At 43.6% G+C, this 14,763-nt stretch overlaps 1 protein-coding gene across 3 annotated transcripts in view; it reads right to left on the bottom strand.

Annotated features, from left to right (window-relative positions):
- Window positions 1-65: 65 nt before the first annotated feature.
- The window catches only part of slc12a6 (solute carrier family 12 member 6), a 41,987-nt gene continuing 27,289 nt past the window's right edge, over window positions 66-14,763 (bottom strand). For 2 of the 3 annotated variants that reach the window (XM_071901364.2, XM_071901365.2), the window contains exons 16-26: window positions 13,893-13,991; window positions 13,656-13,775; window positions 13,238-13,342; window positions 12,298-12,466; window positions 10,999-11,194; window positions 9,896-10,065; window positions 9,205-9,336; window positions 7,988-8,095; window positions 5,124-5,404; window positions 3,200-3,333; window positions 66-2,414 (exon numbers count right to left, since the gene is read on the bottom strand). In XM_071901364.2, the coding sequence (XP_071757465.2) occupies window positions 2,323-2,414; window positions 3,200-3,333; window positions 5,124-5,404; window positions 7,988-8,095; window positions 9,205-9,336; window positions 9,896-10,065; window positions 10,999-11,194; window positions 12,298-12,466; window positions 13,238-13,342; window positions 13,656-13,775; window positions 13,893-13,991 (1,606 nt within the window). In that variant the 3' untranslated portion in view covers window positions 66-2,322. Of the gene's footprint in view, window positions 2,415-3,199; window positions 3,334-5,123; window positions 5,405-5,803; window positions 5,879-6,748; window positions 6,773-7,987; window positions 8,096-9,204; window positions 9,337-9,895; window positions 10,066-10,998; window positions 11,195-12,297; window positions 12,467-13,237; window positions 13,343-13,655; window positions 13,776-13,892; window positions 13,992-14,763 lie in introns of all 3 variants that reach the window. The other variant, XM_078291608.1, reaches the window with a different exon arrangement.

Here is a 14,763-nt window from a genome sequence, read left to right as displayed (position 1 = left end):
TCCGAAAAGGACAAACGAATCAGAGCATCTTGATAATAAATCACAATAAGCATAAGAGTCTCAGGTGAATTTTCTTTCAAAACGGTTTTATTTATTCCCATATTTTTCAAGCAAAGTTTTTTATGCTTCCTTTTTTTATATTAATGTAATTAAAAAAAGATAAAACTTGGGGTTTTTCCTTTGTCTTTATGTACAAGCAAAAAAAAAAAAAAAAAGTTTAGTAAATAAAAATGAACATAAATGAATCCCTGCACAATACACTTAAAAAAAAAAAGATATAAAGGAAGGACTAAGCGTCGGAGTGGAAATCAAACACCTCCAGTTTTTATGGCTCCTTCAATTAGCAATGAGCTCAAGCACTACAGGAGCCAGGTCTCTCTCTCTTTCTCTCTCTCTCTCTCTCTCTCTCTCACTCACACACACACACACACACACAGCAGGATGTCAAAGGGTGTACAGCAGGTAGGGAGTTGCCGGGCACAAGCTCACACTACACAGCGTAGCCATAATACTCGTTTGAGGGAATGGAGAAACACCATACCGGGTGCGACTAAGCTGAATGCACCCACATATCATTTATCCACTGTACGTACACACACACACTCGCACACACACTTCTCTCCTGAACGACCAAATAACAGTGAAAAAAGAACATTTTGACGGCATGCAGTGCAGCGGTCCTCGTGTGTTTATAACTCCCCATATTGCAGTCTGTCTCCAAATTTAGAAATCCTTCCCTCTTCACTTTCTTAGACCTTCGCCCAATTAAAGTTTTCCCTCGCTCTTTCACACACACTACACTGCCACCATCTGAACTAAACGAACACGTCTAACTATCAACATGCAGTCCAACGTGGGGCCGGTTTATGGCACAACACAGAGCAGAACTCATAAGTACCTTTGCATTGAAATTTTTCATTTTTTTTCTGGGATTTATTGATCTTGTTTGACATCAAGAAACCCACAGACCTGGTGCATAAAGATGGCCGCCCCCCTTGATTAAAGTAACCAGTCCATCCCACTCGCACAGCACAAAGCGCACCCAGTGTTTACACTCACTTATTACCCAGTGTGGACTGCTGGTGCTCGGACGTTTTGCGCTGCGGAACGGGTACAGATACGCGTCAAGTAGTGTTTTTGCGAATAATTTTTGTTGTTTGTTCTCATCAGCTGATGGAGTAGCAGGAGGGTGGGGATTTTGAGAAGTAGGGGCAATACGATGCTGGAAAGCTCGGAGAATCACAGAAAAGTATTTAAAAATAATTCTGCATACTTTCCTGTGATTGTTATCTTTCCGAACGTGAACTGAGCTGCGGGGTTTGTTTTATCCTGCGTGGAGGATAAAAGAAACGCACAGGCTTACTCGCAAAAATACTATGTGACCAAGGTCTGGATACATATGAACAAAAAGTGATATTATACAACCAGGAGGCCACTGTTTATAAGCAGTTATGAGCATAATAACCTTTAATTCTTTCTATTCTCTTTCCTTTAGGCTAACACACTTTCAAGTAAGAAGACACTCGCTATTTTTCCACACACTAAATCAGTTTAAAAGACACACATGTGATCTCGTCTTAGACTAGATCGTGCTCTACTGACAGTAGAGTCTCCCCCGTTTCTTCCTGTATTGGAGTGTCTCCTTTTCCAGTTTTTTTTCTGCAGTATCGGACTAAATTTGACTGTGTGTCTTCGAGAAAAACAAAACAAAAACAAAAAAAAACGATTCAGTTCAGACATATAGGCTACGCTCAGAACTCACACAACTGCTTCCAAAATACATTCTGTACAAAATGCAACCCTGAGTCACATCAGTGGAACAATCGCTCCGTTCTGGGATACTCCACACATTCTCTCTCTCTCTCTCTGTTTTCTCATTCAATGGTCCACCGTCCAAACACACTCACTCATACGACAACGCTGGTCCCTGCTGCAACGTACGAAAGTCCCTTCAAGATGGATGACTTTCTCACAAACACACACACGTACAAACACAAACACACACACACACACGGAGTTGAGCGCTCTCATACTTTTGCTCATTCAAGGAATTGTGTTGGCATTTTCGTAGCTTGTCATAAGCGGAATGGGAACCCTTGTTATGACAAAAAGTGGCATGTAAAGATAGGAGGAGGAGGAGGAGGGGGAGGCGGGGGAGGGGAGGGGGCGATCAACGCTGCAGCCAATGACAGTCTGTCTTTTGGAGAGGCCACACCCCCAGAGCTCGAAGCCCCACCCCTCCCCTCCCAACCGTCTCCCTTTGCTCTCTTCCACGTGATTGGCTGCTTCTGTAGGCTGGTTGTCCCCTCCCGGTTTGTCCAATCAGGAGTAGATGGTGATGACTTCACTTCCTCCGCCTCGGACCAATAGGACGCGCTCCAGTCCCTCCGTTAAAACCTCCAGGAACTCCATGTCTGACCGCGAGTCAAGGAGCGTTAGCATATCTTTAAATGGAATTTCTGGTGCAATGCTGGCCTCTATCGTTCAGCGTTGTCATGACAACAACACTCTACCCTCCGTAGAGCGAGACCATCATCAGCATGGTGGGCCGGTTGGACTGTTTCAGAATCAACAACAATGAACGTTATATCATGTTTTACAGAGTTAGCGCATTTTTCCCCCCCCCAGCATATAAATGGACCGGTACGTTAAAATTCGATCTGTTTGGAGGATTATATACATGCCGAATTTACCAAAACACCCTACCGATTAGTAAGACAGTCTCAAATTCTATTTTCCGATGTGTGTTTTTTGCCGACGAGTAAGGCAAAAACAAATTGCCAGATTTTTGAATGGACCTTGGCTTGGTTGGAGGGCCTTCAAACAATAACAAAAACACACAGCCTCGGCCCGCTCCTGTGTTTTTGAATGCAGAAATCTCTGCAGCGTGTGAGCCGTGGCTGTTCACTTTGTTTCACTCACAGGAACCTCTGCTGATATTTACTAGTCATATTATGCTTCAGAAAAGCAGAAATATTACACATTTAACCTTCAATGTTTTTCTTAAATCAAGTGAAAAAAATCTGGCAATGGGTTGAGGTTATTTCATTTGTTTACAAAGCAAATTAACATGTTGCAAGAATTGTGTTCATACTAGTGGAGTGATTTGCCTTATTTCAAGACATTAACATTGTTTCAGACTTGTTTAGGACTCAATAATAAATTAAAACAGACATTTTTTTGGTGGTGTTAAGGATACAGTTCTCGTCTCCATCGGGGTTCCTGGGCGGGCCTGGCATGTTGAGCAGGACCAGCCGGGCATCATGGGATTTGTTGACGATGACCTCGTTGAGCTTGACGGCCGTGTGCATCCGCCTGACGTTGGAGTGGTCCCTAGGGGGAGAAATAACGAGCACTTCAATTAACGAGTGTGTTGATTAGCTGTGTAATTAGATAATGTGATGCGCGCTGATAAGCACTGTGGAGTGAATCAGCTGCCATGCGGTGTGTGTTGGTGAAGACGGTTTGTGAGTGTGTATGTAAAGGTTTTTTGCTTACACTGATTATCTGTGAAGGTTGAAGCACTGGGGGCCTGACGGCTGTGTGTGTGTGTGTGTGTGTGTGTGTGTGTGTGTGTGTGTGTGTGTGTGTGTGTATGTATGATATGAACTTATTTTGACTCGCAGCCTGATGCTGAACATGTCTCTAAAGCTTTGGGGCATGAAGAAGCCCAAGTGTGTGTTTCTGTGCATGCTCACAACTACGATTACATTTTTGGCATTTAGGGGGCATGTCCACCAAAGCGTTTTTTCCTGAAGCCAGCGTATTTTTTGAATTGTTTGCAATGGGAGCGCCGCGTATTTATACTATGCTACAAACGCCAGCAGCGTGACGAGGCGCTGAGCGTCTATTCTGCGCTGAGCACGTGCACGTTTGGCGTTTTTTTCTGGTTGCCGAGAGTTGAAAAATGTTCAACTTTGGGTAAAACGCTGTGCTCATCACTGTCACTTTTTACCCAGCCGTCCAATCACAGTGGAGGAGGGGCGGGACAAATACCACAAAGACCAACCTCCATCCAACTTCAGCTCTTGAACCAAACAATGGTACTCATCGAGATGTTTCCTCGCCCACAAAATCTCATGAACCCACATAGACCGGCGGGTCCGTCCTCTCTCCCTACGTGCTTCAGCCTTCCCTTCATCCAGAGCAAGGGCCAGAGCAAGTACTCTACTTTGTGCCGACATTTTTACTTCCGCGGATATTCTGTATCATAGCAACCAAAGCGTCTCAGCTGAAAAAACGCTGCGCCTCCAAAGCGCTCTCAAGTGCTCCCAGCTGGGCGTTTTCAGAAGAGCGCCTGGTGTTTTCAGCTGGGAAAAAACACTTTGGTGGACACAAGGCCTTAGGTGACGCTCCTGTCCAGAGCGACTCATAGTAAGTGAGCAGGACGACAGGACGCATGTCTGTGGATGGGTACAATATTGGCTGTTACAGGGATGGGAGTGTGTTCACACTGTGAGCAACATGATCAACAAATCACTGGAAGTTCATTTATTTCCCATAATTTATTTGACCATTGCTGAACTTTTCACGGCCACTGGCTGTCAATAGCAAATCACATTTCTGTGCTTTCTTGTTTCCCTGCTGATGTGATTTAGTTTCATGATCAATAGCTGGAAAATAAACAAGAAGTTGATTCCAGCCACTCAAAGCTTCCCAGTTCTCTGAAAGAAGTTTTCTTTGAAAGACTACAGGAATAAATCTGTCAAAAACGATGCTTGGAGAACGGCTGCATCCATCGCTGGGGTCGACAGTAAGCTCTGAAGTCATTTTGTTGAGGTTTTTCTGTATATTTTCAATTAATGCTACCTAATTACTACTTGCTAGCCACCTACAGTATGTTAACTCATCAGTAAGTGGTAGAAAAATGGAAAAAATACATAATCTGCCTTTTCAAAACTTTGTAGCTGCATAAGAATCGGTCAGAACAGAGCAGCACATCAACCAAGTTGCTCAAAATCATGGAGATAAAACAGTTAATAAAAGTCAATAAAACTGTTTTATCTCTATGCTCAAAGTGTCAACGCAGGGTTCCGGTTCCGGTTCCGGTTCCGGTTCCGGTGTCTATAACCAACCTGCGTTCCCACCCCATGTGTGCATTTGCGTCTCTTATTCGGACTCACGGCCGGATGCTGAGCATGTCTCTGAAGCCCTCGGGCGTGGAGCAGCCGGAGTGCGCGGCTCGGTACTGCATGGTCTTCTCCTTGGTCCAGGTCATCTGGACGCGCCGGTGGTGTTCGGTCGAGGAGCCGCCGCCGCCGCCGCCGCCGCCGCCGCCGCCGCCGACACTGCCGCCCGTCGACTTGTCTCGCTCCCCCCGATCCCCGGCGTCCGTGTCGTCGTCGTCGTCCGACCCGATGCTGGTCAGACGCAGCATGGAGTTACGGTCCTTCACCAGCTGGGCCTGGATGGGCGGGAACACACACACACACACACACACACACACACACACACACACACACAGGTGGATAGACACACAGACAAACACAAACACACAAACGCATTCACACAAAAAGGTGGGCACATATGCAGACACACAAAAGTGGAGACACGCACACATGAACACACACACACACACACACACACACACACACACACACACACACACACACACACACTTCATTTAGAGATGAACCAGACGGCCATTTTCTTTTCTCATCACATCAACATTTTACTCTCTCTCTACCTCGTTCTACACCCCGTCCCTCTTCTTCATCTTTCCCTTTTCAGTTCCTCCCTCCCTCCCCAACTGCTTACTCTCTCTCTATTTTCTCTCCATCTCTTTCTTTCTCTCTCTTTGTACCTGTCTGTCTCTGAAGACTTTGCTGGGGTTTGAGGTGCTGACTCCAATACTCCTGAACCTGGGGGAGAGATACACCTACAGACAACACATGGTCACTGACTACTAAGCTCGCTAACACAAAAACAAACGCTATATTACATTCTACTGTAGCAAAAAGCGCCGTGGCAACTGCAGGGACACAACAGCACTAGTCCTGAACATACAGCCAGACCTGCGTCAAACAGCATCTGGCATTCAGGAGGGAGTGGTGGAGGAGGGCAGAGGAGGGGTAAAAGACGAGGATAAAAGGGAGAGGGGAGTTGGAATTTGAGAGTAGTTACACTAGACAAAGTTTGCTTCATACAAGTCGGACGGTACAAGTAGCTAGATAGAGTCAAACGGCATTTGCAGATAGGTTTTTATGGTTTGTTGTAGTCTATTTAGGTGCCAGATGGGTGGGGTTTGACACAAAGGACGAAACGAGGGCCAGACAGCTTTGACAATCACAGGAAAGTGTTTCAAAGTCAATTTAGTAGACTTTTCTGTGATTGACACCTTGCCTGACACTATCTGAACTGTCCTGGTGCAGTAAATCAATATTTGACACAGGTCGGCATATAACCTTCTTGTGGACAAACTCCTGGCCATTTAATTGAATCCTTCAGATGAAGAACCATGCAGGAGCAATTTAATTTTTCAGATGAATGATGTGTGGAAATCTGATTATTTAAAGACTCTAAAGTTGGAGTATTTTATTGATCCCCAGAGGGAAATCTGTTTTTTTTTTTTGTCTGAAGGATTCAATTGCACTGTTGGATACCCAGAGGTTTTTCATTGATCCAAACCATGTGATCAGGAAAACGTCTGTCTCCATCTGTCCAGCATTTCTGGAAAATGCCACTATTTCTAAAAGGTGCTCTACTTGAGACTGCTCACACTTAACTACTGTGCAACCAGCAAACTTACATCATCAAAGCTCCAGCGAGCTCGCTGAGGAAACCAATGGTAGAGGGAGATGAGGTGGACTTTAAATGACTGGAGAATGCGGTAACTAATGGTAACGTTGGACCCGTGTGATTCACATTGTTTTGCACAAGTTCTCCATTCTGCTCTCACCGGGGATCCTACACATTTTCCATTTCCAAATTCCATACTTTTTCCCAGCTCTTCATTTCTTGACTGGATTTGAAGACATTAAATGTCGACCGATAGAGTCCGGGCAAACTGTCAACTGATCAATATCATTCTAGGGCTGAACAATTAATCGAAATTTTATCTAAATCGCAATATGGCCTACTGCAATTTTCAAATCGCAGGAGGCGCAATATTTGCTAAAGGCGAAATGTGTGTCAAAATACCATTTTAAATTAAATATTGTCGTGCTGCAGAGATTTCCTGGCCTACACATCATATTCTACAGACTTAAGAAAACATCTTTGTTTGGTACAGATCCCCGCAAAAATCACACCATAACCATTTTAATGTTTTTCAATGAAAATGAGAATAATTATGTAAAAATTATCATTCCATCTAATATCGCAAATCATATCGCAATTGCAATATCAGTCAAAATAATCGCAATTAGATATTTTTTCAAAATCGTTCAGCCCTATTCTGCAGCTGAAGATTATTCTTCCCACTAACAAATATCACAATATGTGAAATGATAGTGCGTCTACATCTACATACAACATGTAGTCATATGTGTATCTGGATTTTCCATACATTTCCAGACTCCAGTTTTTGAGCAATTCTCAAACTATTTAAGAACCAAAACTAATATCAAATTAATTTCAGATACTTTTCCAGTGGGAACTCGTGTCTCATTTATTCACACACATAGGAAAATGAGAGTGCATGCACACACACACACACACACACAAGCACACCCACGTTACAGGTGTCTTTCATGTTAGCAAGGACTATAGCGTCATCTGTAAATCCCCTTCCTAGTCTTAAGCAGTGAGTTGAATTTGGATAGCATTTGTACCAGAGAAGCGATTCTAATGGACTTTGCCTGCTCCGTTACACACACAGAGACACAAATAAACACACACACAGTCTGTGGTGCTTACAGACTAGGTCGGTCAGTCCAGATTATCCTGCAGTGCGAACAGGCTCCAGACTGGAGACTTGCAGTCGTTCAGTCTGGACGTCCCTCGTCAGTCAAGATTTGAACAGTCCTGCGGTCTGACCCAGGCTTACCTCTCTTTCCCGGTCGGACTTGGAGAGTCTCATCTGTCGCAGCATCTGAGACCTCTGCTCCATCATCAGGGTCCTTTCATACGTGTACGCACTGATGTCACTGTCATGCTGAGGAGAGGAGAGGAGGAGGAGAGGAGAGGAGAGGAGGGGAGGGGAGAGGAGAAGAGAGGACAGGAGAGGAGAGAGGAGAGGAGAGGAGAGGAGGAGAGAGGAGAGGAGAGGAGAGGAGAGGAGAGGAGAGGGGAGGAGGAGAGAAAAGGGAAGAGAGGAGAGGAGAGGAAAAGAGGAGAGGGGAGGAGAGGAGGGGAGGGGAGAGGAGATGAGAGGAGAGGGGAGGAGGAGAGAAAAGGGAAGAGAGGAGAGGAAAAGAGGAGAGGAAAGGAGAAGAGAGGACAGGAGAGGAGAGGAGAGAAAAGAGAGGAGAGAAAATAAGAGAGGAGGAGAAGAGAAGAGAGGAGAGGAGAGGGGAGAGAAGAGAAGAGAAAAAGAAGAAGAAAAGATTGGAAAAGAAAAGATGAAAGAAGAGAAGATTGGAAAACATCAGACAAGAGAGGAAAAAACAAGGAAGAGAACAGAAAAAAGGGAGAAAAGAAAAAAGAAAAGAAATTATCAGAGAAGAGAACAGAAGAGCAGAAAAGGAAGAGAAGAGATGATGAGAGAAGATTACAGTTAATTGTCCATCTACATTTTTTTTCTTGTTGTTTGCCTTGCTTCCAGAGTCCAAAACAACAGCCAAAGCCGCACAGTTAAGATATTAAGAGACAAAGGATAAATGCAGCAACACAAAACATATTCGCTAAATGCAGTTGCTATAATAAGACAATCCCTGCAATTATGACAGTATAGCCTCTATACATACAACTACATGACAAATTTTAGTGAGAAATTTTGTTCTTGCTTCGGTTAAATGATCATATTTTTGTGCAACAATTAATCTGAATGTCCCAGATCAGTCCCAGGTCTTGTTTTGGCTCGCTACAAGTATTTTAAATTTGTTATTTGGGTTATTGAGATAACCTTCAAAGATACCTACATTTGCACATGAGAGATTGAAGGGAAGATTATCTACACATCCTCACGGCATTTCAAAAACGTTTTGGGCAAGTGTCATATTCCATAACGTTTAGGAACGCCGAGTGTATCTTGAATATCTCATATGTGACACAGATGCGACTTGAAATGTGACTTGAAAAAGGCACAAGTCCTGAGCGGCGTACCATCTCAACCACCTCCACGTCGGCCTCGATACGCAGGTGATACAGGAAGGTTGCCAGGTCCTTCTTCATCTGGATGGAATTATCCTCCATCTGGGCCACCGTGAAGATCCGCATCGCACACTTACGCCACACCTGGGGAAGGGGAGGGGGGAACGTTCAGACGCAACGGTTAGACATCGAGCAATATTCTCACTGGAGGAAAGCAAGACAGGAACTCAAAAAGACATTTAGACGTTCTACTGAATCAATACTAAACACTTCAAATCCACACCAGCAGGCTGAGGATCAATACCATTAATTCAGTCAGTGGAACTTCTTCAAAAGTTGCCATATCCATCCAATTATAATAACTTTATTTTTATAGCGCCATTCATACAAAGAATGCAACTCAAAGTGCTTTACATAAAATGAATGGACAAAATAAAAAACTACAAGCAAAAGCAACGCAGAATTTGTCTAGTAAAATGACATAAAAAAAGATAAAAAATAATTACAATATCACAAAATAATTAAGGATGAAAAAATATGATTAGCAAATGATCGCAGTTTCTTTTTTCTTTGTGAATTGATTGACCTGAAAGTGGATTAACACTAACATTGTCACATACTGGACACTTTGACGGACATAAACAGGAAGACAGTCTCTCTCCCACACACACACACACACACACACACACACACACGGGCCTACCTTGTGTTGGCGCAGCAGGAAGGGCAGCAGCATCAGCATCCCTCCATCATGGACGATCCACCAGACGTCGATGTAGCCCTCTGCGCACGGCTCGCTGTTGCTGGGGAACAGCGAGATGTTTTTGGGCACCAGCAGGGCCAGGTGGGCCGCTGTGGTCACACGCACCGTGTCTGGAGGAGAGACAGGGGGCGCCGTCAGGCTGCTATCAGCTAAAACAGACTCTGCTACATGCCGGGCTCACACCGATTTTTTCCCGGTCAAATTCACTCATTCTCCTCGACCTGAGAACCTGATTCCTTTCGGGGTCACAGGGGGCGGGATTAGCACTAATAAGGCAGCATTCATCAAAAATAAATAGAAAGAAAGTTTACTTTAAAGTAAATAACTTTCAAGCTTATCATCGACCGCAGCAATGGATGCAACAGTTCCCCAAGACGTTTTTGAGACTGCAGTCTTTCATATAAAAGTAAGCAGTCTATTTAAGTGTCCTAGGTGTTGTTTGGCTGACTGCATTATATAATTAGGAATTTTGTAAATTTTTTTGATTATTATTCCTTAAGTAGGTCTTCCAGCAGCCAACACTTAATACTAAATACTTTATTGGTTGAAAAAAAGATTATTATAAAAATAGATAATTCCAGTCCTCAGCTCTGATTGGCTTAAACATTCCAAGCCCTTGTAAAATACCCCAAAAAACACACCTGTGACGGCATAACTCTTAATTTCAATATTAATGTGGTAACCCAAAATCACCACTAATACCACTACTTATGTGTTGCTTAGCAACCACTTTGTTTAGCTGCCATTCAAGAACTTTATCGCTTGGGGGAGAATAAACATTTAATTATTATTACATTTAATTAACATTGATTAAAGATAAGTACTATATTTAACATTTGTATTCTTTTTACCACTGTTCAATAACAGTTTTATACAACTTTGGAACAGCTAAAAACTCTTCTTAGCCGTTATAAAATCACTGTAAAGCACGACCTCTTGTGGCTTACTGATTCGTTAACAAATCTGACAGGTCCAAATCACTGAAGATAAGTATTTAGATTTGTATTTTTTTCCCTCTCCCTTTCCATTCGTCTTCCACTCACTGATGAAGGTCTTCCAGGACTGCGGGTCCTCGCTCTGCCTCCAGGCGTGAGGCCAGCCCATCACCACCGTGTTGTGCTTCATCCCCCCCAGGCCGCTGGACTGGATCATGTGGCTGATGCCGTCGCGCGGCTTCTGGGCCACGATGCACTGGCAGAAACCCTTCACACGCTCCTTATCCATCAGGTGCTTCAGGGTCTGAGGGTCGGAGATGGAGGGAGGGAGGGAGGGAGGGAGGGAGGGAGGGAGGGAGAAAGGCAGACAGAAAGAAAGGAAGACAGACAGAAAAAAACAAAGAAACAAACAAAGAGCAGGACAGAGTGAAAGGGAAAGAATAAAAAAGAATTAAAATCTATTGAGATTGCAATGCAAGTTTTCCTACTAGTGTTGTCATAGTACCAGAATTTTGACTTTGATACCAACACTAAATATAATGTTTAAAAATGTTATGCTACTGCAGGAGGGAGGTCAACAGGGTTTTTTTGGGGGTGTCTGTCTTTGTCGGCTGTACAAGCCAAATAGCTCCATGTTTAGCTTCCGGCACCAGTATTTTAAACCAGTTTAAATGGACTGGGATTCAGTTTAAGACATGCTGCATGTTTGATGATGTTGTCATATTTTCAGCTGTTTGACTCTGACTGCTGTAATCCGCTGCGGCTCTGTCTATTCCAATCCTCCTTCTTCTTATTCCAATCTGCACATAAACGCCCTCTGGAGGCGAGGCCGAAATGGAATTTCAGCTTGCAGAACACATTTTGTCAAAGTATCAAATGTTTCTAAAATTCTATATAAAATGTTCATAAAACATCAACAAAAATATTGAATTTGGCCGAGCGATGGCTACAAAATGAGGTTAAAGAGAGAGAATGGGACTTTTGATGCTCTTGAATCCAGAGGATAAAGTAGCTGCAAAAACTCATCAGCTCCCACACACACCCCTACACACACACACAGAAAAGAGAAAGAGAGAGATAATATGTAGATGGGAATGTTTGGAATGGGAATGGCCATTTTTATTTCTTTTATCTTGAAGAGATAAAGAAGATAGCAACATTTCCAAAACCGATACTTGGCATCATCTTTTTGAATAGCTGCTTTAAATGCCGCAGGTCTTGCACTGGTTTCATTACGACTTTCCCTTGGGACTTAAGTGTTATTTTTCCTTCCAAGGTAACTACATCTACAGCTTCACCAACCTTTACATGAAACACCTAACCGGTTGAAAAAAAAAAAGACAGTTATGAACAATTTTTCCAGGTTTTCCGTGAGCTCAGGAACGCTGTAAGGATGTGGAGTCCCACCTGTTCGGCGGCGAGAGCCTCTCCGTAGCTGTGGAGGAAGTTTCCGGGGATGACGGTGCCGACGATGGTCAGGCCCTTCCCCGCCTTCAGCTGGCTGGCGAACGTCAGCAGGCGGGGGGATTTGACATGGGCGTCCTCATCCAGCTTCAGCAGGACTAACAGCTGGGGCCTGGAGAGGAAGAAGGGGGGGGGGGTAAGTGTGTGTGTTTAGGGTGAAGAGTCGGCGTCAAAGCACTTTCAGTTCAATCGATTCAGGAAGTGTATCTTCCTCAAAATGAAATAACTTGAGAGCTTTTGCCATGAGCAGGTTCTTCTACACAACAAATTACAGACAATGAAGGCTCTATATTATTATGTGAAGTGCAGTTTCAATGTATATTCTGACTTTGAGTGAACTGCAAATAAAATGATGGCAACCAGGTCTTGTATTTTGCAATCTGTCATTCATCCATGATTTGCTGTTTCATACTTTGTACATCTGTGATTACACCAATGCTGCTATCAGCTATGCCAATGCTGCTCCACTGGAACAATTCTTTGTCTTTGAATGAACTGTATAGTTGTAGTCTGTTTATATATACTCTTCTGTCATACAGAGCATCTTGGCGCCTTTTACACCTGGCTTTAAAAATTTGAAATCAGATTTCTCTTCCCCTCACCAAAACACAGATTGTCACACACGTCACTTCCTAATCGTAATATTTACATCCTTTAAAACTGACAATAAACACCTCGTCTCATTTGTTCCCCATCTATCTACCTGTCCTGGAAATGAATTTTTGACAAGTATGTTGCTATCCAAGCTGCCTGCCAGCTGTTTGTTTTGCGTATGCTTCCTGGTTAGATCGCCTGTGAACGTTAATTTCTGTTTATATAGCTCCTATATGTGGACTGGAATTAATGAAATGAAATGAAAAATGTCCACGATGCAGTTCAGTACCTCCAGTTTTTGGTGTGCGGCGGTCCCTCTTCCAGCCTCAAGAGGGCGTAGCGGGCGGCGCTGAGCGACAGACCGCGGATCCCATCGCCCCACTCCTTCTCCGCTCTGACACACACACACACACACACACACATATTTATGGAGATGCGTACACAGAGTCGAATAGGTTATCCAAGACTTACTGTGACCTCCAATGACACACACCCACATAAAATATAGCTGATTCACACACACACACAGATACACTAACACACACACACACACAGATACACTAACACACACACACAGATACACTAACACACACACACATGTATGTATATACGGAAGGACATGCACACACGTATACATACACACACCGCTCTTGACCATGCCGTGCATGTACAATCATGTGGGGGAATCCATCTCCATGGCAACATACCCATGGTACTCTATGTACTTGTAGATCATGCCGGCGATCACCATAGCAACGATTGCGTAGTACCAAGAGGAGATGAACATCAGCGCCAGGCAGATAGTCATCCCCAAAAATGACAAGGTCCTGGACACAGACAAGGGACAGATCAGTGAGTGTGTGTGTGTGTGTGGTTTTTGTGTGGTGTGTGTTTGTCTGTGTGTAGCGTATGTGTGTGTGTACGTTTGGAGTGTGTAGCACTACCAGTGGTAGTAGGAAAAGCGCGGCCTCCAGTTGGGCGTCCTCAGTAGAGTCTGGAGGGCGCAGGCCAGGTTCACAAACAAGTAACACATGAGGAAGAACCTGGAGAGAGAGAGAGAGAGAGAGAGAGAGAGAGAGAGAGAGAGAGAGGGAGGGAGAGAGAGAGAGAGAGAGAGGGAGAGGGAGAGGGAGAGAGAGAGAGAGGAGACAGAGACAGAGAGAGAGCGCGACAGAGAGAGAGAGAGAGAGAGAGGGAGAGAGAGTGTGAGAGAGAGGGAGAGAGAGAGGAGACAGAGACAGAGAGGGAGAGAGATTAAATAATAAATAATTATTTTAATTGTTAATATTGCTACTTTCATTGATTATCACCGTTTTGTTTTGGCAACAGATTAAGTATTTAATCTTAAGTATTAAGAGTATTAAGTATTTCATGCAAGCTCATTTGAATTGAATTGAGAGAGAGAGTGACAGACAGAGAAAGAGAGAGAAAAATTTATTATTTATTTTCTATGATTGTTTATTGTTGATGGTTGTATTCTTGCAAATGCTTTGGCAACACAAATTAACTTGTCCTGCCAATAAAGCTTATTTGAATTTGAGAGACATTTTGAAATTTCATATTCAGTATATTGCTCTGGCCGTACTGTTTCTGTTTAATAGCCATGCCAATAAAGCAGTCCTGAAAAATAAATCAAAATTGAAAACTGAGACCGCAAGAGAGAGAGATACAAGTTCCTATGGTGAATTTTTTCGCCAGGAGACAAAGTCAAATATGTGCCTGAAAAAAACTTAGAAACACATATTCTGTGAACATAACTAAAAATGATCACCCCTTCCTTGACTCTCATGTTGCACATGTGCTCCTGAGTTTTTA

Source organism: Centroberyx gerrardi, chromosome 23 (genome assembly GCF_048128805.1).
Source record: "Centroberyx gerrardi isolate f3 chromosome 23, fCenGer3.hap1.cur.20231027, whole genome shotgun sequence".
Classification (NCBI taxonomy): Eukaryota; Metazoa; Chordata; class Actinopteri; order Beryciformes; family Berycidae; genus Centroberyx; species Centroberyx gerrardi.
This window is presented reverse-complemented; position numbering and strand designations above follow the sequence as displayed.